Source organism: Cupressus sempervirens, chromosome 10 (genome assembly GCF_028749045.1).
Source record: "Cupressus sempervirens isolate cs-2001-9-10 chromosome 10, ASM2874904v1, whole genome shotgun sequence".
Classification (NCBI taxonomy): Eukaryota; Viridiplantae; Streptophyta; class Pinopsida; order Cupressales; family Cupressaceae; genus Cupressus; species Cupressus sempervirens.
The window spans coordinates 735,458,650-735,484,461 of record NC_143127.1 but is presented as its reverse complement, the minus strand read 5'-3'; the positions used below and the strand labels follow the sequence as shown (position 1 = coordinate 735,484,461).

The window sequence follows — 25,812 nt, the reverse complement described above, 5'->3', positions numbered from 1 at the left end:
AGCATGTTAAATAGCAAACTCATCAGCTATCTCTTATTGGTAGAATTCAGTTAGTTCAAAAAGTTTTAGCCTCACATCACATATATTTAGCATCGGGTTGGCTTTTTTCTAATTATCAAATGAATAAAATTTTAAAAATCTTGAGAGACTTATGTCGTTTGATGGTGTTGGCAATAAGAAGAGGCATTGTGTCCGTTGGGAATGGTGTTGCAGACCAAAAAAGTTAGGTGATCTGGGGTTGAAAGATATAAAGCTCGTGGTATTACTCTTGCATCCAAATGGATTTTGAAAGCAGTTGATGCGAAGGAGCCTTGGAAGATTCTTATTAGAAATAATATTGTTAAATCCACTATTGCCAAAGGAAGACAATGGAAAAATGTCCTGTTGTGTGATATTTTGCTGGGTGACTTTAAGATCAAGATCTTTGGATCTAATGTTTTCACCACTTTATGGAAAGCATGGTATCATATAAGGTGCTTCCTTCTAGACAGAGGTGCTATTGGGTCCTCCCCCTCTTATGCAGTGGCTAATAGATATATCTAGTGGGGATTATACTTGATCAATAAGCCCTTGGAACTGACATGGAGTTGCTCTGATAAAAGCTGGAATAACATCGGCATTTCATTGATCAGAGATATGTTTACTGTTAACTGGTTGGGGTCTTGGAATGGTTCAAATTTTAATGATATCTCCACTAAACAGATTTATAACATGTTAATGTCAGATTCATGTATCTTTCATAGGGTGACCCAGGGTTGGGAATTTAAATGCCCATTTTCTGATTAGTCTTTTTTCTTTGAATTCTTTTGGCAGTCTCCCACTAAGCCTAAAAATTGTCTTGCTTAAGAAGTTGGCTGTTGGATCATGATTAAGTCTCTAGGTCAGGAACCTATCAAATGTAGTTTTTGTTCTTAATTTGAATTTTTTGAGCATTTGTTTTTTGAATGTGAATTTTCCCGCAAACTTTGGTCTATTTTCTTGGGTTTTTCTATCTTATGGAATAGTCATCCTGGTCTCTCTTAGAGTGAAATTCTTGCTGGTTATGTTGAACTATTTGATCTTAGGCTTAATAAATTTTGGTCAGTTTTATACTGTGAAATTCTTTGGTTTATGTGGAGAGAAAAGAATGAAGAGGTATTTCAAAGAAAGGCCGAAAGACTTACTGAGTTTAAGCTTAAACTTGTTCATTTTTGGAGTATTTTGGAGAAATAGTAAACATTCATGTTAAGCTTAAACTGAGTTTAAGGCTGCCCTCACCACAGCTAGCCTGGCAGCTGTCTCCTCCCGAGCCCTCTCTACTACTACTTGATCTACCTAGCTCCTCCGAAGGGTGTAATATGCCTCCCTGTGTATCTCCACTATCTCCTGAGTCAAAGCCTCTACTCGGCTCTACATACCAAGATCTCTCATCGTGGCCCAATTCTGTCGCATCTTTGCAGTCTCCACACTCAGTCATCCCCGTTCCTCAAAACAGAGTATAAAGGCAGCCGGGCATCCTAATTCCATGAAGGATACTACTCTCTCCAGCTCCTTTACTACCGAGTCCAAAGCTTGTATCTCTACAGAGGCTACTACCTGGCAAGCCCGAGTTGCTAGAGTTGCTATATCAGCGAAGAATGCCTCTTTCATCACTGCTTCTGGCGCTACTGGATGTTGCTGCTGTACACCCATAGCCCTCTCTACTGCTTCCGCCATCCGCTCAACAGCACTATGCAGTAGTCCCTCATCCTGTGTCGGCTCCTCCACCTATTCCTACAAAGGGTCTTCCTCCGGAACTACTTCTCGTGTAGGTGTCTACATTTATGTCACTCGAGGCATTGGGATATGGTGGAACTGTGTACTCAGGTACGTGCTCAACTTCTGGGTTCTACTCTCTCTGTCTCACTCAAGTGATGCTAACAATGTTGTATCCACTGTAACCACTGCATCTGAACCCACAACGTCCAATTGGACACCCGGCGCCCTCAAACCCTTGCTTGTCAGTATCTCCATTACTCCTACCTCAATGTCCATCTCTACGTTAGGTACAAGTACCTCAGCCTCAACCTCTGGTAAAGCCTCACAAGCAGGTTCCATCGTTACCTCCGGAACGACTGTCTCCGTTGCTGGCAGATGTGCCTCTGCTAATGCCTCAAGAATAGCTCGTGTCTCTGCTTGTCCTTCCAGAACAGGCTGAATCACAACTAAAGCTAGTGTCATCACTACTAGCTGCCTAAACTGACCAAACCTCAGAATATCATGAATACCTATGAGAGCCAAATGTGTTGTCGCTGAAAGTGCAGGCCGTGGGAATCTCAACAGTGTAGCCGTAATTACTTCTACTTCCTCGTCCTCTTCCTCATTCCCGTCGGTTCCACTTTCCTCAGAAGAAGTCTCCTCTCAACCACTGTCAATCTTTCCACCATCCGGTCTTGGTCATTTCTTTTTTACCGTGGTCTTGGTGCCCAAGGTATCAAGATGTCTCCACTGCATAATCAGGGGTTCGCCTGGCGCGAGTGGTCTCGGTTTGGCCTCCAGTGCATCGTTGGGAATCACCCATGTCGTTGCCTCCAAGAATAGCCCGATGGCATAATGCAGCATATAGAATGTTTTGTGCTATAATGTCATAAATTCATACATCCATTCAGCCAACAATGCAACCCAGTCGTACACTGTTTCATGCAAAATACCGTTCATCATTGCCACCTGTGGAAATGAAATATCTGAGGTGCGGCTAGAGCCTATGAGGTGACTCTTCACAACGTCCATCAAACAACGCCGATGACCTTCTTGCACGTTGGATTTCTTCAATCCTCTACCCTTCAATGTGTCTGTGAGAGCTTCTTGCTCTGTTCGTGTGAGATCCCCTATAGCAATTGTGTCTTTACTTCTTGACTCAACTTTTTTGGCTTGCTATCTATTTTCCTTCCCCCTTGTGCATGACCAGGTATCCCAAATACCCATGTGAAGTTGACTGGTTTGAATAATATCACCAAGTTGCAACCAAGGTAAGCAAACGTACTAGTTCGAGAGAACCTGTCATACATTTCTATCATGATGCATAAAAACCCTTGATAATCCCTAATACAGAATACATGCATTTGTATCACCCATTCGACCTATGCCTTTCGAATGCTGGCCTTTATTGGATGGTTATCAAGTGTCTCCTACCACCACTTCTAGCATTCTGCACCATTCAATCCTTCAAATGCAACATTTTGCGCTGTAGGAATATCCATTGCAGCTGAGTGTGTTGGTTGCTTCACTTTTTTTTTGCTTGGTCCTGTACTAGTTCCTCCTGCTACACGAACTTCGGATGGCAAAGTTTTTACATTCCTGTTCATGGCTGCAGTTGGCGCTGAATCTTCGTCCAATTTCTTTTTCCAAGCTCCCTTGTCGGCTGAATGCATAACTGTCACCTTTTGACGTTTTGCTTGAAATAAAAACAAAAAATTCGTTAGGTCAGTTACCTCTCTCCGTACAATATTATTCCAAAGTTCCCTTTCCTGTTAATTGTGTCCATATGGCTCCTACTTCCTGCCAAGTACAGCTCCTTGAATGCTCTGTCACAGCCTCTCTACCCTACCACGTTATTCATGTGTCATACGATGGTCTATTGTCTTATATCACCACTTCACTCTATACGATGTATGATGTAATATTTTTGTAATAGTCGTATCACAATTGTCCATTGTTTATAAACTTTCAACTTTTCGTATGGTACCTTTCCAAGGCTATGATATGAGGCCGTACGAACTACCGTACGGTAATTGACCTATTGTATGGTTATTACTTTCCCTGCGGCAATTTCTTGCTGTCATACGTGTCTGTACAATCAAAATTTCACACTATAAACTATTGTACATGTTTCTTGCTTGCTCCTGGGATGGTCTCCTTTGCTGTACGATGTTCCTGTTCCTCCTTTTGCTGTCTCTGTTGCAATATGGCCTTTACCAATGGCTGTCATTGTTCCCTCCTAGTCACTTCCGTATGGACCGTACGGTTTTCATGTCTCTTTGTTGTTTTAATTGCTCCTTCGTGTGCCGTACGGTACTTTCTTCCTCCCAATATTACTCTTGTATGTTCGTACGGTTGTACGATATAGCGGAAAGCCATACGGTGTCTTCCAAATGTTCACTATTCTCCAAAATACTCTTTGTTCTCCAATGAATGTTTACTGTTTCTTCGAAATACTCTCTGTTCTCCAATGAATTTTTACTGTTTCTCCAAATGGATGTTATCTTTCTTTGTTCAACGACATCTATTATAATCTGCTTTTCTGATGGTCGTACGGTACCTACCCTGTGATGGTGGCTTTCTTGGTTTTCTTGCGGTACCATACAGTGATGATTCTTTTGGCTAATGTTCTCCTGTTTCCTAACTAAGACCATACTTTTTGAATCCATATTTGGTATTTAGCAGCTTAATAAAGAAAATTTTACTTTACACTTATTTTACATATATACAATGTACATTAATATATTTTTTTACTGTCTCTCAGTTGTTTGCTCGGGTCGCATTCTTTCTTTCGTGATAGATCTTCAACTTCGACCCAGTCACTACATCGGGCAGTTCCTTCCCGTTGAGTGTCCATAATTTGATTGCTCCATTATCACCGATTTCGCGGATTTTGTACTGTCCTACCCACTTTACTTTGAACTTTCCTAGTCTGATCTCGTTCCGCCCATTAAACTTCAAAACTAACTGGCCCAGTTGAAATTTATTCAATTTCAAATGTTTGTCATGCCATACCTTACGCATGTTTTGTGTAACTTCTGTGGCCCATTGTGCCTACAATCGTCGCTCGTCCAATTCATTTAAATTATACAATCTCTCCCTCAGGATTTCCATATCGCCCAGTTTGTTTTCGATCGCAATCCTTAAACTCAGTACCATGAATTTCGTCGGTATCATGGCCTCTTGCCCATACATCAACTAAAACAAAGTGTGTCCTGTAGTTACTTTATATGAAATGTTGTATGCCCATAATGTTGATGGTAGCTTTTCTTCCCAATCTTCTCCCTCAACTGCACAAGATTTATAAATCGCCCCGACCAAGATCTTATTCGTGGCTTCTACTTGTTTGTTGGCTCTCGAGTAGTATGGGCTCGACAGTGAATGATAAATTTTGAACTCGGTAGTAAGCAGTCGGATGACATGATTGACAAAGTGTCCTCCTCAATTGCTTGTCAACTGCAGTGGGATCCCATACTTGGTGACGATTTTCTCATAAATAAATTTAGCTGTGCTCACCACAAAGTTATCCGGTAGTGTGTGTGCCTCCACCCACTTGCTCAGGGATTTTGTCCCCACCACAATGTACCTGCACCTTCTAGCTTTGCTTACCTTAAGGGGTCTAACAAAGTCTTATCCCCATCTTTCAAAAAGCTCTTGTGCGTGCGAAGGATTTAGAGGCATAAAGTCCCTCTTCAGTGATTTTCCAGCTCTCTGACATGTGTCACGTGCAACAATCCACTCCCTGGCATCGTTGTGCACGGTTGGCCACCATAACCCTGCCTGAAGATCTTCCACGTAGTTGTGTCTAGCCCCATGTGTCCTCCTGTTGATCCCTGATGCGCTTTCTTCAACACCTTCGAAATTTCCTCCAAAAGGCATCGCCTTAGAATCTGATCAGGTCCCATTTTGTACAGTAGCCCATTGATCAACTAAAATGTCCAGCTCCTTAGCACTAATTTCCTTCTCTCGTTCAGTGACATTTCGCTAGGAAACTATCCTATTGATAGATACTTTTCAATACGTGTGTACCAGAATGGAAATACTGCAACATGAAATAGCTGCAAGTCAGGAAAATCATCGACTCCCTCCAGTGGCTCTCCAGATTTATCCTTGACAAGTGATCCGCACTTACATGACTCTTTCCTAGTCGCACCACAATCTTGAATGTGAACTCCTGCAACAATAATAACCACCAACTTATCCTTCCCTATATAATCAGCTTATTTACAAAATATAGCAATGCTTGATGATCTACATAGAATACAGATGGTGTCGTCAACAAATAATGTCTAAATTTTTGTACTGCGTACACCATCCCTAGTGCCTCTCAGTTCGTTGTACTGTAGTTTTTCTTTCCTTAGATAATAATCTACTTGCAAAATACATCGAATGGTCCAATCCATGGTCACCTATTTGCACAAGTGTTGCTCCAATCGCATAATTCAATGCATCCACATGAACATGAAATTCTTTATCCCAGTTCGGATAGGCTAGAATCAGTGTTGTGGCCAACCTCATTTTCAATCCATCGAAAGCTTCATTGTGCTCTGCTTCCCATTTATAAGGTTCGCCCTTGCAGGTGAGTTTGTCCAATGGGTAGGAAATCTTCGCAAAGTTCTTGATAAGCCTCCGGAAATATCCAATGTGTCTGAGAAATGATTTTACTTTAGATACATCCATCGACAGTGGCATATCCAAAATTACTCGAACCTTGTCCAGATCCGTCTTCAGCCTTGCTTTGCAGAGTATGTGTCCTAGTCGCTTCCCTTGTGGTATCATGAACCTGCACTTCTTTGGATGCAATGCCAATCTTGCCTGTCTACATCTCTTCATGCATTCTCCAAGTGTTGTTATATGTTTATCCTCTGCGCTAAAAATTGACCAATCATCCAAAAATGCTTTAAAATTCCCAACAGACATTTTGTCAAATATGTGTAGGATAATTCTTTGGAACATTGTCAAGGCATTGCATAGTCCAAACAACATCCTATTATAGGCATATACTCCATCCTCCACGATGAATGTTGTTTTCAATCTGTCTTCTTCCACGATGGATATTTGGTTGTATCCAGAGAACCCATCCATGAATGAATAAATCTCATGCCCCACAACTTCTTCCAAAATGCTATCAGTGAATGGTATCGGAAACGGATTTTTGATCGTTACCACATTTAGGCATCAAAAGTCTACACATATTCTTATCTGCATGGTGTCCTTTTTTAGAGATATCACAATTAGTGACACCCACTCACTCGTCTGCACTCTAAAAATAATTTCTAATTCCAGCATCCAATCGATCTCATCTGTGACCCATGCAACATAATTTCCGTTCATCCAGTATGGCCGCTTTTGTATGAGTACTGCACCTATCAATGGTATCTGGTGGACACAATTCTGGTGGCACTCCTTTTAAATCTTTATACGTCCAAGTGAAGATGTCCTTGTACTCCATAAATATTTTGAACATTGTTGCCTTCAGAATTGGATTCCAATCATCTCTTACAAGAATATTTTTCAAATTGGCTTCATCTCCTAAGTTCATTGTTTTCACAGTAGGCTCTTCATACTTTATAGGTTTGTCCTCACTAAACGTATGGGTTGGCGTTTCTTCTACATGTGCTTCTCCCTCCTTTATTTCGCTATACTCCTTCGAAAACTCGTTCCCTTCTTTTCCCTCCTCGACACCCAACATGTTACAGCTTGGGAAGAGCTCACAATCCTCCATCTGCCAGAGGAGTAGGTCGTTCACCAAGTCTAGGTCATCATCATTCAACCCTCCTAATCTCAATACTCCTTCGTCTGATTCCATTCTCTTCTTTCCTTCATCGTCACCTTCACCTTCACCTTCACCTTCGGAATCTGATGACACTACCTCCTCACCTACCATCGGTGTGTGCAAGTCAATTACAAATCTTTGGCCTTTGCGTTCCATGGATAGGGTATTTCGTTTCCAATCATGTTCCACTTTTACTTGCACTAACCAACCTCGTCCAAGGATAGCATCATACCCTTTTCTTTTTAGTGGAATGACCACAAAATCTAATAAAAATGGTTGTGTTCCAATAGTTGTTGGCTGTGTCGTCAAGGTTCCCAACAGTTTCATTCCGTGTTGATCCGCCGTGAGTAATTGGAATGTAGGTGGCCACAATGTAGGTTGTCCCAACTTTTTCCATATATCCTCTAGTAACACATCCACAACTGACCCTTTGTCCACAATTGTGTCTATAAGTACGGTTCCCAAGATACCCATCTCAACTACTATCGGATGCCTTCCTATCGTGAGTGCCAGTAGCATTGGGTCTGTTGCAACCGTTCCACTACCGTCCTTTCTTGTTTCCTCCATTGCTTTCAGAAGTGGTGTCATATTTAGAATCGTCGTCCGTAACTGAGGCATTGTAAGGTCATTTAATTTTATAGGGACTTCTATTTGCATTACCTGCCTTATCATGTTTTGTTCAGCCAGGTTCCTCTTTGAGGTGTTGGTAGTGTCTTTTACTTGTAACTTTCCCGTTTCCATCTATTTTCCCAACTTCGTTCGTGCTTGTTGCAACCTCTTCTTTTCTTCCTCTGCATCAAGGTACTTTGCCTTCTTAGCTTGCTCACACGTAATGGCTAGTGTTTCTTCATCACATGTTTCGATGCCTAACAAATGCACCTCTTGCTTTGACCATTTCAAATCTTCATGGTCTCCCGGACCACACCATCTGTATAACAGCTGCGACGTCTCCTTCATGGTACAATCTTTGGTGAAGTGTCCCCAGAGGTTGCACGCACGACACTGTATCATCGGTCGTCCACTCAAGTCATACTGTATCTGACTCCGGCCTCCATTGTTATTATTGTTAATATTATTACCACCCCTTCTGCACCAATTATTGTTGTGATATCCTCCTGAGGTTGTGTCGTTGTTTGTGTTTGTTCCGGTGGACACTTCCTGCGTTAGTAACACTTGGTGTCCCTTTGACTTCATATTGAACGGGCATGCCTTTATGGAATGTCCTGCAATCTGGCAGATATCACAAAATTGTTTTTTCAGACATGAGCCCCTTGTGTGCCCTTCCTCCTCATTGTCTGTACACCATAATTCCCCCTTCACTGAGTCAGGATTCTTTTTCAAATTTTCAAATTCTTTCATCATCCATAGCATATCAGTCTGCAATGCTCGAACTTTCTTACTTGATTCCTCATAGCTACTACTACTTTCGGACAATGAATTGTCTGAGTCCGACGATTTGTGCTTCTTCTTCTTGCTTGTTTTTTGTTCACTCTCTAGATCCATCACTCAATTATACACATCTACGTACGATGTTGGAGGTACAATCTTCATTTTCTTTAGAGCCAGTCGTAGCCCTTCAACAAACCATCATTTCTTTAATCCGTCAACTGGTGGGCTCTCCATCTTCCCCATCAACTCTTTTAGCCTTCTTGCATACACACAGATTGTTTCATTCTTTCCTTGCTTGGTACTGTATATTTCTGCTACAATTTCGTTATCGTCTCTTAGCAATCGAAACTCTGCTATGAACTCCTTCCTAACGTCTGCCCATGTAGTTAATTTTTGAGGATCGGCATCCACAAACCAATCAATTGCTACACCCCGTAGGGTCGCTGGAAATTGTCAGACCCAATCATCTTCGTCCATTACACCATTTGCTGTCCATATTGTTTCACATATCTTGTAATGTCTAATTGGATCTGTTGTCCCGTCACCATTGAACTTCGGCAATTTTTCCTTTAGTCACGCCATTATTACTTTCTTCTGAAGTGGTGGTGTTTGTTGTGCACCTACATTGTTCTAAGTACTTGCGCTGTTTTGAGTACCCGTGTTGTTCTGAGCACTCACGTTCGTTTGCACAACCACGCTGCTTCGGACAACCACCCTACTTCCAATAACTGCGTTACATGGTGAGAAAAGATCTTCCTCAAGTGAAGTTGTTCGATTCTCTACTTGTATCCGTTCGTCGAGTGTATCGGGAACGAAGAGTTCACTTCACACTCGTGCTCCTTCGGCACTTCGAGCTGTGCGAGTTACTTCCCTTCCGTTTAGATTCTCTACCCTCAACGTATACAAGTTAAGGAATTCCTTCCTTGTCTCTTCCACCAAATTCAATCACTGTCGAGTCTTTTCTAGCAATTCCTTGGCACTCCTTGGTTGCTAGGTGAATGCACTCCCTCCATTTGTGCTCCTTCACCCCCTCGGTGTCCGTCGGTAATCTACTGAAGCTTTTGTCTACGCTTTGCCTATTGTGCTAAAATTAAAACTTCTTGTGCTGAGCGTATTTTCATCTCTATCTTTTATCTTATTCCTATCCTTGTTAAGAAAATTCGGCATTAATCTTCATAACACTTCCTTCGTTCCAGGCTCGACTGGCAACGGCACCAAATGTTTACCATAGAGGGTAAAAAGATACTTATCGCATATAGTACAGTAAGATATAACACAAAACAGATATTTTATTCATATACGCAATATGCACTCCAATGCTTATAATATGATTATGATGATTCCGATTATGATCCAAAGTCCCTTCCGGACGGTGTACATATACTTTGCCAAAGGGGTGACTCAACTGTCACGCGCCCTTTCAGATACACTTCTACCCGTCGGCTACAATATAGAATTTACCGACAACAGTCTCAGATTTCCTTTAACTTTGGAGATCTCTATGAACAAGTTTATCATGCTTATTCGGGAAGGATCTGTCCAATACTTGAACCAATACAAATCACTGCTTGAACATGAGGAGCTAGAAAATTAAATATGATAATGAAAGACTTCAGCATTAAAGATGGCAATGGAAGAATTACTGCCCGCCTGAATAATGATCCTAACATAAGAAGCTCTTCTGATGTTGCTAGTTTATTAACAGATCATGAAGTTGTCAATTGGGATGACCAGCTCTGTTCCGCTGCTGTGATTAAGGCCCTCAATGCTAATGATGGTTGGGCCAGCTGAACTTGGAAAGCTTGTACACGTGTGGTGTTTGCTTTGTTTTAGTTGAAGCTACTCCTATAAACTTGCTTGATGGATAGTTGTATGGTCAATACAGTGTGAATATATCTACTGATAGTTATTACTGTACTCCACCCCCATTTTGTAATTGTATATATGGGGGGTGGGGGGGGGATGGGTGGTCTGCCTAATGATGGCTCCTCTGATAAATTGTAATCTGCTGTTATCTCGGGTTCATTTTGACTCAAAACTTGATATGATGTAGTTACTTGTTTAAACTATTCTAATATCAAAATATAAAGCTTAAATTTTTTCTAGTATAATAGAAATACTGATATATTATTTACATAAATTTTAAATATTAATAATAACTATTATTAAGATTTGAAAATATTATTCGAAATTTCCTTTTAATGTTTGTGGATGAATTGATATCAGGTTGTATTTGGGCATGGCTTACATTTTGAATGCAATACAAATCAAGTGCTGCAGTTTGGAATGTCATTTGTATTTGCATATTATTTATTTAAAATTTGTTCAGTTGTTTTCGGTAATGCTAGCCATACCAATAATATTTGTCCACTACTGAAGATTATTGTGTCATCTTTGTCCTAGTGTCATTCTTCCCCCGAAAGGCCATACTGGGTATAGAAGAAATAAAGCAGCCAAACCATTGGCTAGACCATTTGCAGAACTAGATGCTATTGTACCAGGGACTTGGGTATTTTCAAGCAAGTTGGATTAGTTGATAATATTTATGCTTTCAATTGACTACAATATTATGAGTGCCAAGAGCTTATAGCTACCATGCAAATTGAGCAAGGTCTGTCAAGCCATACACAAGTTATCCATACATCTGACAATATTAATTTCATTATTGAGTTCTACCATACAAAAAGTACAAGAACTATTATCAAACTCTGCAATTTCTAGTAGTTGTAGGGCCTCAGATTACCCATTTTTTGTTGCAATTCATGTTTAGATTTTCCATTTGATCAATTACCTACAGCACTAAATAAGATTATTATGAAGAAAGATGGTTTCTAGGTTTCATAAATTTATTATAACAAGCTGTACCAGTAGTATATACTTCTTGTTAGCATGTGTGGACAGCATGTTTGATTAGTTAGCTCCATCTGAATTGGTTTTTATTTGTGATATTGCTATCAGGATTTGACTGTGTGATTTTGAGTCAAACTCATTGACCCATGTTTCATGAGTAGTGATTCAACAACATGAGAATATATGGAACACTTAGCACTCATTGGATTTAGGTGATACTCATAGGGGTGAAGCACCTGGACTTCCTGGGGAGGTCACCCATCCTAGTACTACTCCAGCCTGAGCGCGCTTAACTACAGAGTTTCCCCCATGGTTAAACCCAAAGCTTGCAAGCCCATTTGCAAAACCTTCACCAAGTGTTGTGCCTTATGAACCATTCATTCAAAAGCCCCTTAAGCTCCTTAAGCAAGTCAAATTGTGATATTGCTATCAGGATTTAACTGTGTGATTTTGAGTCAAACTCATTGACCCATGTTTCATGAGTAGTGATTCAACATGAATCCATCTCTCATGAGAATAAACGGAACACTTAGCACTAATTGGATCTAGGTGATGCTCACAGGGGTGAAGCACCGAGACTTCCTGGGAGGGTGCTTAACTATGGAGTTTCCTCCATGTTTTTATTTGTTCCAAATTGATGTGATTGAACTCCATTTGTGTAGTTTGATTTGGTATTAGGGTTAAATGGTGCTATTAATCCAATAATATTATATTGTTGGAATAGTTAATAGATTAGTTTCAGTGCTTGGCAAAGATAAACAAATTAGCTTGCTAATTCCTAAAGTGGTCCATTGACCCTTGTTCACCGTATGCTCTCACCATGCCTTAATGTGAACATAGTAATCAAAAAGTGGAAAATCCCTGGCACTTGCCTTGTTGAGAAACACCAATTCTTGCAAGAGTAAAAATAAATCCATTGGGAATAATATTGTTCTATCAAATCCATGAACTTGCTAGCCTGCTGTGAAGCTAACATTCTGATATAGATAATTAACCTGCATTTCAATGACAAAAAGGTATCCAAGATAGAAAAGTGAAGACATTTCAAGCATCCTTATCAGAAATGTTATAAAGTAACAGAGTACGAATAAGGAAATAAATTGTCTCATTATTCTAGTGAAATAAAGGGATGGAGTAATATCTCTAAAGTGTAGATGGATTTGATCCCCTTCTAATCAAGCAATTTCACATTTGAAGGTCTGGAATTTTGTAAACAAAGAAAATTTATATAGAGGGGAAGTCTTTAATACTTCAATTTTGACCACAGATTTGGGTTTCTCGTCAATCATCATTCAAAACTACATTGAAGTTGATGCAACTGAATTACCGTGCATCCTAATATCAAGAAAATTGGGATATGTTGGAAATTATCAAATGAAAAGATTGCATCTGTATAGAGATCCAGTGTCCATTATAGTCATGTTCAAATAAGGATGAAAGAAAGCATCAGATGAAATTGGACCATGGCTTCATTTTAAATGCATTGCGTATTGTATGCAGGTGCTGATATGCTACTAGTCTATAATATATCTGGCAATACCTGTACTAATATGTCCAGTTACTCCTGGATCCCATTAAAGAGATTCTGTTTATGGAATGAACATTTGCAAACAATTGCTAAACTGTCCTCATTCCTTACCTGTAGTACTTTTGGAGCAAACCAAGATTTCCATACTTTGTTTCTCTACGGACAACATCATCTGTGAATCCAGCCATGAAGAGAAGTGTAATCCCTAAAGCTTTGAAGAAGAAACTTCCGGTTCGAATATTAACTAGCATAGCCATTTGACATATTAGAGGCCCAAAAGATTTCAACTTATTCCTTCCCATGCGTTGTCTCACATACCTGCATAGATAACATTTCAAGGACAGCATTAACACTTGTTGGTGGTGTTCGTGCATGTTATTTGGTACACAATTGTAAGACATTGTTGTAAATAGACTTCCATAAATTTAATCCTCAAAGTTGCAAATTATATTAAGATGCTGGACACCCAAATGCAGATAATGGGATTAAAAGGCATGTTAGCTTATAACAAATAATTAAGTGTGGAGTGGTTAAAGCGTCTAGAAGAAAAAAGTAAATAATGTAAAACATGAAGTTCCAGCTCAACAAATACACTATTGACTATCATGGTTAACTACATGAAACTAACCCCATGGACCCTAGACTTCAACTCTAGCTCCTCATTTAAAAATAATCTATAAGAACTTAGTTTAGGAATCCAAATTTAGAAGTCATGCAAACAAAAAATCTGTTACAGCATTAATGAGCCCTAAAACTCATCAAATGTTTCACAAAAAGATGGCATTCTATAGATGGGAGCAGGGAGCCTTAGAACCTACAATGACATCAAAAAAAAATTATTGTGCGAACATGACTCAGAAATTGAAAATTAAATTAGCATCATTTTGAACAAAATGTCAAAGACAATTGAAAACTAAAGTCTTGCTTAGAACACACAAATAGTGCCTAGTAATTGGAACCTTCTAAAAATTATATAGCATGTCTATGTCAACTCAAAAGTCTTGATAGTATTTTTGTCTATATTTTACTAATTGCTGGAATTATCATGTGTTACATCCCAAATTTTGCCCTAAGTTTTAAATTGATCACAGCCGTTGGTTTAATGAATTATTTATTTCTTGATCATGTGAAACAAGTTAGTTAATTACAGACGTTGTATCAATTTATTTCCTTCTTGATCATGTGAAACAAGTTAGTTAATTATAGACGTTGTATCAATTTATTCTTTCCTGATCATGTGAAGTGAGTTAGTTAATTATAAATGTTGTACCAATAGATAATGAGTTATGTGAAATGAGTTAATTATTATAGACGTTGATGAAATCTATAAATGTCATTAGATGATCGACATTTGTTTGATTGGAATTAACGATTAATATATCTTCGAATTGATGTCTTGGTGAGAAAGCTTTGCTTGGGTGATTGCAGAAAGAAGATTGAAGAGAGGGGAAGAATTGCTAAACAGGATCATCGGAAGGGGATGGTCGATTGGTCCAGTCATTAGGATTGACAAATATGACCCCATGGAAAGGATACGAAGACTTGACAACCTATTGCATTATAGGATCGCATGAGCTATTAGAAAAATATATATTAAAAACTTAAATAATCTAAATTAAAAATATAAAATTCATACCTTTGAAGATTTATTAATGGAATTTCTTATTTAATCATTATTATACACCCTTAAAATACGAACATATGTACATAAAAATGAGGTGACACCAATAAATTATAAGTTTATAATCTAATGATGTCACTTCACCAATACGTACACATGAACGTTTATAAGAATGTATAATAATAATAAAAATAAAATAAATTAGAACTCTTCAACTTCTTGGTCTTTCCCTCTTTATTTCTTTTAAAATTCGATTTGTGAGGCATTTGAATGGCCTTCTTTATAACTGAAGGTAGCCGAAAAGCCAAGCCAACCATTCAATAGGGTCTCAATGATCGTTTTTGATATACCTTTTTCCTCTCTGCATTTCTGTGACTCTACTTCTCATCTATTTATAAATCAAGGCAAGAGAAGAAAATCTAAGATTATTATCGGCCTCAAGAACTTTCCCTCCCATTTCCTTTCATCTTCACATCATTACCAATTTGCGAGGATAGAGCAAGGGAAGTATGGAGTCCATTATTTCCAACCGCGGAAAGTGGAACAGTTTGATACAAGTCACGTAAGGTTATACTAAGTCTAGTTTAAAACGTATAGAGTCCATTATTTCCTTTTATTCTTGATGCCATGCTAGTCAGTGATTTGTATGTTCATCTTTCCATGTTTTAAGTCAATATTATTGCCAAATTATATACAGTCTGAAATGGGGTAAGCATATTTATAAAGAATAGCTTCCTAGTCGAAATTCTTAGGGTCTGATATCATGTGACCAGCTGTTCATTGACCATGAGTTTGTCTTAGCATGGAAAATGGAAACTATAATGATAACCATGAACTAATGATCTTATCCGAATTTACTCCTGTTCTTTTTATACATCATGCAAAAATGTAAATAATATCATGAAGACCAAACACCGAGGAAATCATCGACAAGGATGTCATTGATGGTGATGAGGTGAAGATAAACTGCAAGAATCAAGATTGAAATCAGATAACTAAGTAACAAACATATATAATAGCTCATGCATGTCCTAATGATAAAACTAGTTGTCAAGTCGAGCGGTGGAGATCGGGTTCACGAACCCAACTTTGAAATCCTTGGCCAGGGTAGATATAAGCAAATGTGCCGAACATGAGATCTTTTTGTTTGTCCAGATGCTTCAATTATTCAGGAATAACTGATGGGACACTCAAACTACCAAATTACTCAGATGGCTGGACCTAAGAACATCCCAAGCCCGATCCTAAGGTAGAGAGGGTCGTTCTATTAAGTTAGGATGTGTGGGGATAAGTATGGTCCATAGTTGGGAGGTTAAGCCTATGTCAATGCTTCTCCTCTCACCAATGCCGAGGCTTGCACAACAAGACTAGGGGAATTCTCCATCATATCTGTATATTCTCTTGCACTTTACCTTTGGAATCATGGAAGCATAAATAGATAGTGTAGAATATATGCGATAATATATTAAATGTTTAAAATGGTAGTTGCTACTTTATTTTTTAGATGAATATGTTAGATTGATTTAAATGGTATCATTTATTTCCTTTACAATCGTTGAATTTAAAATGTAATTTGATTAGGTAGCAGTTACTACTTTCTAGTTATAATTAGTTAAAGGAAATCATTGTCATATGAATGGGATTTGTTGATGGTTAAATACTGTTTTAAATTGGTTAGGAAAATTCGTATGTTACATATGGTATCAGAGTGTTGGGTTCGACACTGAACCTAGGGCACCCTACCTTCTTAAAACCTAAAAGATTCTGGATTGACTACAGGATGCAAGTACATAAAACACCCCGCAAGAAGACTTGACACCCCATCAATTCCTATCTCGTTAAAAATATGACTAAATATGACTACACCTGTTGTTTTATACCTCGAGATAATGAAACTTTGAATCAGGCAATTCAGCAGATGCAGAAAGAAAAAGTCAAGTGGACTCCTGCTAGCAACGCAGCATATAAAAACAAGCTGATTCAAAGCTAGAACGCTCAACAGAGCAATCCTCTCTTATAGTTTCATAGATCTTGGATGGTGTGGGATATGTACCAAGCTGAACCAAAATTAAGTGTTGCAAAGCAATATTAAATGTATGTTGATGTAAATATCCTCAATAGAGGAAATTTTGTAAATAAGGTTGCTTTAAGTGAAGCAACGAAATAATAAATTAAATTAAGTTATTTGAAATCATATGTTTGTAAGATTTTTCTTTTTGTAAAAGATCTCTACTTTTCACATAATTGACACAATTGTAAATTAACAAGTCGGAACTATAAACGTAAAAATGAACAACAACGAGAACATTGTAAATCAAGACATAACATGTGAGAACTTTCAATCTTCAAATGAATTGCTACTCCAGATCTTACAGGAAACATAACTAAAGCTAGAAACCATGGAAAAAAGAATGAGTAAAATGGCAGCCCAAATAGGGTAGAACCGTGAGACTCAAACCTCACCACCACCTAGAGCCGAGACAGAAGTCTCAGAGCATAACAAAACTCCCTCTCCCAAGCAATCGGAGAAACAAAAGAAGAAAGAGATAGTGGCTGATTTATCAACAAACATTAAGAAAATAAAACCACCTAAGTTTTTCAGTTCTAAGTCCGGGGAGGAAGTAGAAACATGGTTAACTGAGATGGAACAATATTTTGAGAATAGGAATTTCTTTGAAACCTCAAAGGCAATTCGAGGAATATATCATTTTACTAGAGAAGCTACGACCTAGTGGGGAAACACCAAGGTTGAACAGAACATAAGAACCACTAAGATCACTTGGGGAAAATTTGTGAACATATTCCGGAAATGTTGGCTGCCACAAACCTTTTATGATTAGAAGCTCTTAGACTTCCAAAACTTAAAACAAGGAGACATCTCAGTACATAAGTATTAGGGGAGGTTTACTCGATTGCTAAAATATGTGCCACCTTATCAGCAAGACACCAATTTAAAGGTGAGGAAATTCATCATGGGATTGAACAATAGGATAGGAGGAGCTATTGATGTTCTCGCTCCCCGAACCATGGAAGAGGCCCTAGAGAAAGATGTTAGGCAAGAACACAAGATCAAAAAGGATGACTCCATCAAAGACAACAAAAGGAAGACAACCTGGAATTCAGATGGTGTTGATTTTGGGCCTCAAAAAAAGAAATTTAAGGATTACAAAAACAACAAACCAGAGTTAAAGGGAAATGGGGCTAAAGATGCCAAAGGCAATTATTATACGAATAAAAACAACAGGAATAATGAAAAGAAAGGACCACCAAGAGGATGTTTTAATTGTGGAGATCATTATGTAAACCAGTGTCCCAGTAACCCCCACGTCAGCTAGCCACAACGACCACCTTTACCGCAACAAGTTTTTTAGTAAAGGATTCACGTAGCTCTGGACAATAGGCAGGCAGAACAACAAATAGGCTCCATTGAAACTCCGGGTAAGATCTACAGAAACCCTGTGTCCATATTAATTGATACTGGAGCATCTGAATGTTTTATATCACCTAAACTGTTAAGTAGGTTTATGAAAAGATCTAGTTTTATGGCAAAACCATGGACAGTCGAGTATGCGAACTAGTCAAGGGCTACAGTAGAGCAATGCTTGTTTGAAGCTCAAATTGACTTCCCAAATTTTTCAACGGAACTAAACTTATATGTAGCACCCCTTGGGTCATATGACATTATCAAAGGAATTAATTGGCTCAATGAACATAAGGCCAAAGTAGATTGTCTTGCCAAAATTATAAACTGTGTGGATGATCAAGGTAGACCAACAAGCATTTCAGGGATCAAGCATGAAATTAGATCAAAACAGATTTCTGCAATGCAACTTAAAAGATATCGAAGAAAGGGCTGTGAGATTTTTGCAGTTAGGATTGAGGATACGAGGGAACCTAAAACCACCACTTATGGGGATGACTATATTTATGAAGATGGGGAAATCAAACAAAAGTTAAAAGAGTCCTTTGAAGAAAAATACCCTTATTTGAAGAATTATCAAGATGTGTTTCCTGAAGAACTTCCTGGACTACCCCCTTCTCGAGCATTTGATTTCACCATAGACTTGATACCAGGAGCGGAACCCATATCCCAAGCACCATATAGAATGACAACTACAAAATTAATGGAATTACAGATCCAACTTCAGGATATGCTAGAGAAGAAGTTGATCTAGCCTAGTGACTCACCATGGAGAGCCTCGGTGCTATTTGCAAGGAAGAAGGATGGAACCATGAGATTATGCATAGATTACAAGATGCTTAATATAGTCACCATCAAAAATCGATACCCATTGCTGAGGATAGATGATCTTTTTGACCAAATGAAAGGTGCGACAGTATTTTCAAAAATTAACTTAAGGTCAGGATACCATCAGCTTCGAATAAAGGAGAAGGATATACATAAAACCGCATTCAGAACCAGGTATGGACATTACAAGTTTACAATGTTGCCTTTCAGGTTAACCAATGCCCCAGTAGCTTTCATGAATCTAATGAACAACATATTTCAGGATTGTTTGGATAAGTTTGTATTGGTCTTTATAGATGACATCTTAATATATTTTTTAAGAATGAGGAAGAACATCAAAGGCACTTAGAAATAGTTCTGCAAAGATTAAGAGAACACAAACTATATGGAAAATTATCTAAGTGCGCTTTCTACCAAAAGGAAATTTAGTATCTAGGGCACATTATATCAGCTCAGGGTATAGCAGTAGATCCGTCAAAGATGAAAGAAATCAAGGAATGGCCCATACCTAGGAATGTATCCAAAGTTAGGAGCTTTATAGGGTTAGCAGAGTTCTATAGAAAGTTTGTCAGAAATTTCTCAAGGATAGCCTATCCGATCACTTCACTTTAGAGAAAGGGAAAGAAATTTATCTGGATAGAGAAGTGTCAATCAGCCTTCAAATATTTGAACAAAAAATTGACTACAACACCTATTCTAAGGGCACCTAATCCACAAAAGCAGTTCGTAGTTATAACAGATGCATCCGGAGAAGGATTAGGGGGTGTGTTAATGCAGGATGAACAAGTTATTGCTTATAAATCTAGGAAACTAAAAAACTATAAACAGAATCATGCACCCCATGATCTTGAATTAGCAGCAATTGTGCAGGCCTTGCAAATGTGGAGAAATTACTTAATCGGAAAACCTTTTGAGCTTAGATCTGATCATCATAGTTTGAGGTATATTTTCACCCAATCAAATCTTAATGTTAGACAGAGGAGGTGGTTGGAATTCTTAGCAGATTATGAGTTCGACATTAGTTATATTAAAGGTAAGGAAAACAAGGTGGCAGATGCCCTAAGCCGGAGAAGACACATATCAGCAATAACTATTGTAAACTTCAGGTTAAGGGACCAAATTTTACGACACTTGGAGCGTGATGAGTTTTATACAGAAATAAGCTTAGCTCTTATCAGAGACCCACAAGATCCTAAGTTTTCAGAGTTTAGCTTAGAAGAGGACGGATTATTAAGGTATCACCATAGAATCTATGTACCCAACGATCCTGAACTCCGAAAACTAATCTTAGGTGAATTTCATTCAGCCCCATATTCAGGACATTCGGGAGTAACAAAAATGTTATCTGATATAATACCTCTATATTTCTAGATGGGGATGAAAAGAGAGATAATTGAGTTTGTCACAGGATGTTTGGAATGCTAGAGAGTAAAAGTAGAACATCGGTACCCCACAGGCCTGTTACACCCAAATGTACCCAAGTGGAAATGGCAGGTAATATCCATGGATTTTGTACAAGGGTTACCTATGACACGGAATTGACATAACACTATTTTGGTCGTGGTTGACAAATTGGCAAAGGTTGCTCATTTTATACCAGGGAATTTAACTGATGGAGCACACGAGACTCTTCATAAGTTCATAAAAGAGGTTTTTAGGTTGCACGGAATTCCGAAGAAAATTATTTCAGATAGGGATGCCAGGATAACTTCTAGATTCTAGCAAACATTATTTACAGCTTTGGGTACCAAGTTAAACATTAGTTCAGCCTATCATCCTAAGACAGATGGTCAAACAGAACAAAATCTTCTAAGAGTGTACTGTATGGACCGATAGTATCAATGGGAAACATACTTACCCCTGGTAGAATTTGCCTATAATAACTCCTATCAGTCCACCATTAGAATGTCTCCTTTTGAGGCCTTGTATGGTCGTAAGCACAGAACTCCAGTAAGTTGGAATTGGTTAGAAGACAGAGTCATTGTTGGGCCTGAAATGCTTCAAGAGATGGAGTAGGTAACCCAGATTCGTCAAAGGTTAAAGGAAGAGAACGATAGACAGAAGAGTTATACTGATCCCAAAAGAACACCTAGAGAATTCTCAGTTGAGGACAAGGTATTACTAAGGGTTAAACCTCAGAAAAGTACTATCAAGTTTGGCAAAAATGCTAAGCTAGCCTCGAGATATGTGGGACCCTTTGAAGTTCTGGAAGTTGTGAACCCAGCAGCTTACAGAATTGTTTTACCACCAACCCTTGCCAAGATGCATGACGTCTTCCATGTGTCATATCTTAAAAAGTATATTACCCACCATGAACATATGATTGATTGAAAATTATTGCAAGTGTGAGAACTAGGGCTGGTAGAGGTAAAACCACTCAGAATACTCGAGGTACATAAGCTACACTTATGAAATCGGGAAGTGACTCTGTGCAAGGTTCAGTGGGACCAATATGCTGAGGATAATGCCACCTGAGAGGATTATCATGACATTTTTCAAAAATACCCCTATCTTTTCTCTGAAAATTGAAAACTAAATATTTTCTATTCTTCCAGTATAAACTAAGTATTGCTTAAACTTTGTTGTTATGTTCATCGAGGACGATGAAAAATCTAAGGGGGTGGGCATGTTACATCCCAAATTTTTCCCTAAGTTGTGAATTGATCATAGCCATTGGCTTAACAAATTATTTCTTTCCTGATCATGTGAAACAAGTTAGTTAATTATAGACGTATCAATTTATTTCCTTCTTGATCATGTGAAACAAGTTAGTTAATTATAAACGTTGCATCAATTTATTTCCTTCTTGATCATGTGAAACAAGTTAGTTAATTATAGACGTTCTATCAATTTATTCTTTCCTAATCATGTGAAGTGAGTTAGTTAAATATAAACGTTGTACCAACTGATAACGAGTTATGTGAAATGAGTTACTTATTATAAACGTTGATGAAATCTATAACTATCATTAGATGATTGACAATTATTTGATTGGAATCAACGATTAATATATCTTCGAATTGATGTCTTGGCGAGAATGCTTTGCTTGGGTGATTGCAGGAAAAAGACTGAAGAGAGGGGAAGCATTGCTAAACAGGATCATTGGAAGGAGATGGTCGATTGGTCTAGTAGTCAAGATCGACAAGTATGACCTAAGACTACCATGGAAAGGATATAGAGACTTGACAACCTGTTGCATTATAGGACCGCATGAGCTATTAGAAAAAAAAATATAATAAAAACTTAAATAATCTAAATTAAAAATATAAAATTCATACCTTTGAAGATTTATTAATGGAATTTCTTATTTAATCATTATTATACACCCTTAAAATACAAACATATGTACATAAAAATGAGGTGACACCAATAAATTATAAGTTTATAATCTAATGATGTCACTTCACCAATACGTACACATGAACGTTTATAAGAATGTATAATAATAATAAAATAAAATAAATTAAAACTCTTCAACTTCTTATTCTTTCCCTCTTTATTTCTTTTAAAATTCGATTTGTGAGGCATTCGACTTTATAACTGAAGGTAGCCAAAGAGCCAAGCCAACCATTTAATAGAGTCTCAATGATCATTTTTGATATACCTTTTTCCTCTCTGCATTTCCGTGACTCTACTTCTCATCTGTTTATACGTCAAGGCAAGAGAAGAAAATCTAAGATTATTATCGGCCTCAAGAACTTGCCCTCCCTTTTCCTTTCATCTTCACGCCATTACCAATCCACGAGGACAGAGCAAGGGAAGTGCGGAGTCCATTATTTCCAGCCGCAGGAGTTGGAACAGTTTGATACAAGTCACGTAAGGTTATACTAAGTCCAGTTTAAAACATATAGAATCCATTATTTCCTTTTATTCTTGATGCCATGCTTGTCGGCGATCTGTATGTTCATCTTTCCATGTTTTAAGTAAATACTATTGCCAAATTATATGCAGTCTGAAATGGGGTAAGCATATTTATAAAGAATGGCTTCCTAGTCGGAATTCTTAGGGTCTGATATCATGTGACCAGCTGTTCATTGACCATGAGTTTGTCTTAGCATGGAAAATGGAAACTATAATGATAACCATGAACTAATGATCGTATCCGAATTTACTCCTATTCTTTTTATACATCATGCAGAAATGTAAATAATATCATGAAGACCAAACACCGAGAAAATCACGAGCAAGGATGCCATTAATGGTGATGAGGTGAAGATAACTTGCAAGAATCAAGATTGAAATCAGATAACTAAGTAACAAACATATATAATAGCTCATGCATGTCCTAATGATGAAACTAGTTGTCAAGTTGAGTGGTAGAGATCGGGTTCACGAACCCAACTTTGAAATCCTTGGCCAGGGTAGATACACGTAAATGTGTCGAACATGAGATCTTTTTGTTTGTCCATATGCTTCAGTTATTCAGGAATAACTGATGGGACACTCAAACCACCAAATTACTCAAATGGTTGGACCTAAGAACATCCCAAGCCCAATCCTAAGGTAGAGAGGGTCGTTCTATTAAGTTAGGATGTGTGGGGATAAGTATGGTCCGTGGTTGGGAGGTTAAGCCTATGTCCATGCTTCTCCTCTCACGAATGTCGAGGCTTGAACAACAAGACAAAGGGAATTCTCCATCATATCTATATGTTCTCTTGCACTTTACCTTTGGAATCATGGAAGCATAAATAGATAGTGTAGAATATATGCAAGAATATATTAAATGTTTAAAATGGTACTTGCTACTTTATTTGTCAAATGAATATGTTAGATTGATTTAAATGGTATCATGTATTTCCTTTACAATCATTGAATTTAAAATGTAATTTGATTAGGTAGCAATTACTACTTTCTAGTTATAATTAGTTAAAGAAAATCATTGTCATATAAATCGGATTTGTTGATGGTTAAATACTGATTTAAATTGGTCAGGAAAATTCGTATGTTACATCATGGCTGCCTAGCATTTTCTTTTAACATGAAATGAGGTGATACGATAAGTAGGTCAATTCATGAAATAACTTTTACAAATATAGAAGCATCATCCCTTCCTTCATAATTTCTCAAACAACTTCCATTGCAATATTTGCAAATCATCAACATGTTTTGTGTGTTCTGTTTGCATCCACCTACTAAACTAGGGGCCTTGCCCTCTCCTTGGACAAGCACACTAGAGTAATCCCACCTCATTTTCTTTCCATATTTGGCGTAGACCAAAGAAAGCAATCTCTTTTGAAGGACTTCATCTCTAGTTTTTTTGTTATAGATTCTGTTCCAAGATTGTTGTCCTCAATTTTGACATCGAATAAATGAGGTAGCCCTACACAATTTTCTCATAGTCGTAGCTGTTACCTCTAAGCTTTGATGTCCTGACTAATGTGTCATAAAAGTAATTTGTCATCCCTTGAATTGACTTGAGTTTCACATCTTTTAAATATTGTTTTTGATAGTCTCTATCATGTAAATCATCTTAATGCTTGTCATGATGGGGTTTTCTTCTCTGACTACAAGCACTCTATTTTTGGCAACCGTAAAGTCCTTTCTTTGTTTTTTTTGTTCTTTTGTTTAGTTTTTTATCTTGTTTTTCCCCTAGGCTTATAGCCCTTGTAATTATGCTCATTTTGAGCTATCTTAGGCCTCAAATGTTGTTTTCTACTACAAATGTAGTTTTCTACCTAAAGTTATTAAGGTTTAAGCATGTTGTGGTGGCCTTTTTTGTCCTAATTGCACATTTTATTAAAAAACCTTTAAAAGTAGGCTTTTAATTCATAAATGCACAAAATAAAAATGTCATTTATATGTAAAGTGACTTGGAAACCCCATTTTCAAATTTCACATGAATTTGAGAAGATTTGAATATAGTTTTTAAAGTCCTAATGCAAAGGTGGGCTTTTCTTGTCCAACTGCAATTACATTAATTAACATTATAGTTACATATTAATATAATCACATGAGACACTTCAAATGCAATTAAACTGGGGTTTTTATTTAGCACTATATGTCTTCATAAGGCAAATCAATTTTAAAACTCCATTATCAATAGATTCTAAGCCCCAAATGCATAACGGTAGGCTTTTTTAATGCAAATATATATTTTAAGTTATAAACATATAACTTAACATGTGTAAGTGGGGTTTTTAGATGCATTTGCATATAGGAAACCCATTATTACAAACCTTTTTCACTTAAAGGATTTATAGTGGAAAATTTTAACCCACAGACATGAGCTTTTTCTCCCAAAAAGCATGTTAATTATTGTTTGAACTTATGTTTTGCTTTTTAAAGCACACGGGTGCCTATTTTTAGATAAAAAGCACATGTTTTGAGCTCCAAAAAGCCCATTAGTGACCATTATAACATGCTTTGAGAATTTGAAGAGCAAATGCATACATTTTTTAGCTCCAAAAGCCCATTACTTGCTTGTGTGCATTTCTTACTTGAAAGACCAAAAGTATCGATATTTTGCCCAAAAGTATATGCAAATGTTTCCAAAAAATATGTCTAGACTCTTTTTTGCTTGCGTTTTGGTAAGGGTGGCAACTTTGGAAGGCATTACACATTGTTTGTCATGTGTAAATTACATAAAAGGCTGCATTTCTCTCCAAAATCCTCAAGGACAACAATTTTGAAGGTGAAAGCACATGCTTTGGTGCGTGAAAAACACATTTTTGCTTCCCTTTTAC

General features: G+C 37.7%; 1 protein-coding gene across 1 annotated transcript in view; it reads right to left on the bottom strand.

The window, feature by feature from the left end:
* Positions 1–25,812, bottom strand: part of LOC149535953 (uncharacterized) — a 216,343-nt gene that overhangs the window by 7,749 nt on the left and 182,782 nt on the right. Inside the window, exon 4 of the mRNA XM_089804722.1 lies at positions 13,371–13,577. Coding sequence (XP_089660848.1) covers positions 13,371–13,577 — 207 coding nt within the window. The remainder of the gene's footprint in view (positions 1–13,370; positions 13,578–25,812) is intronic.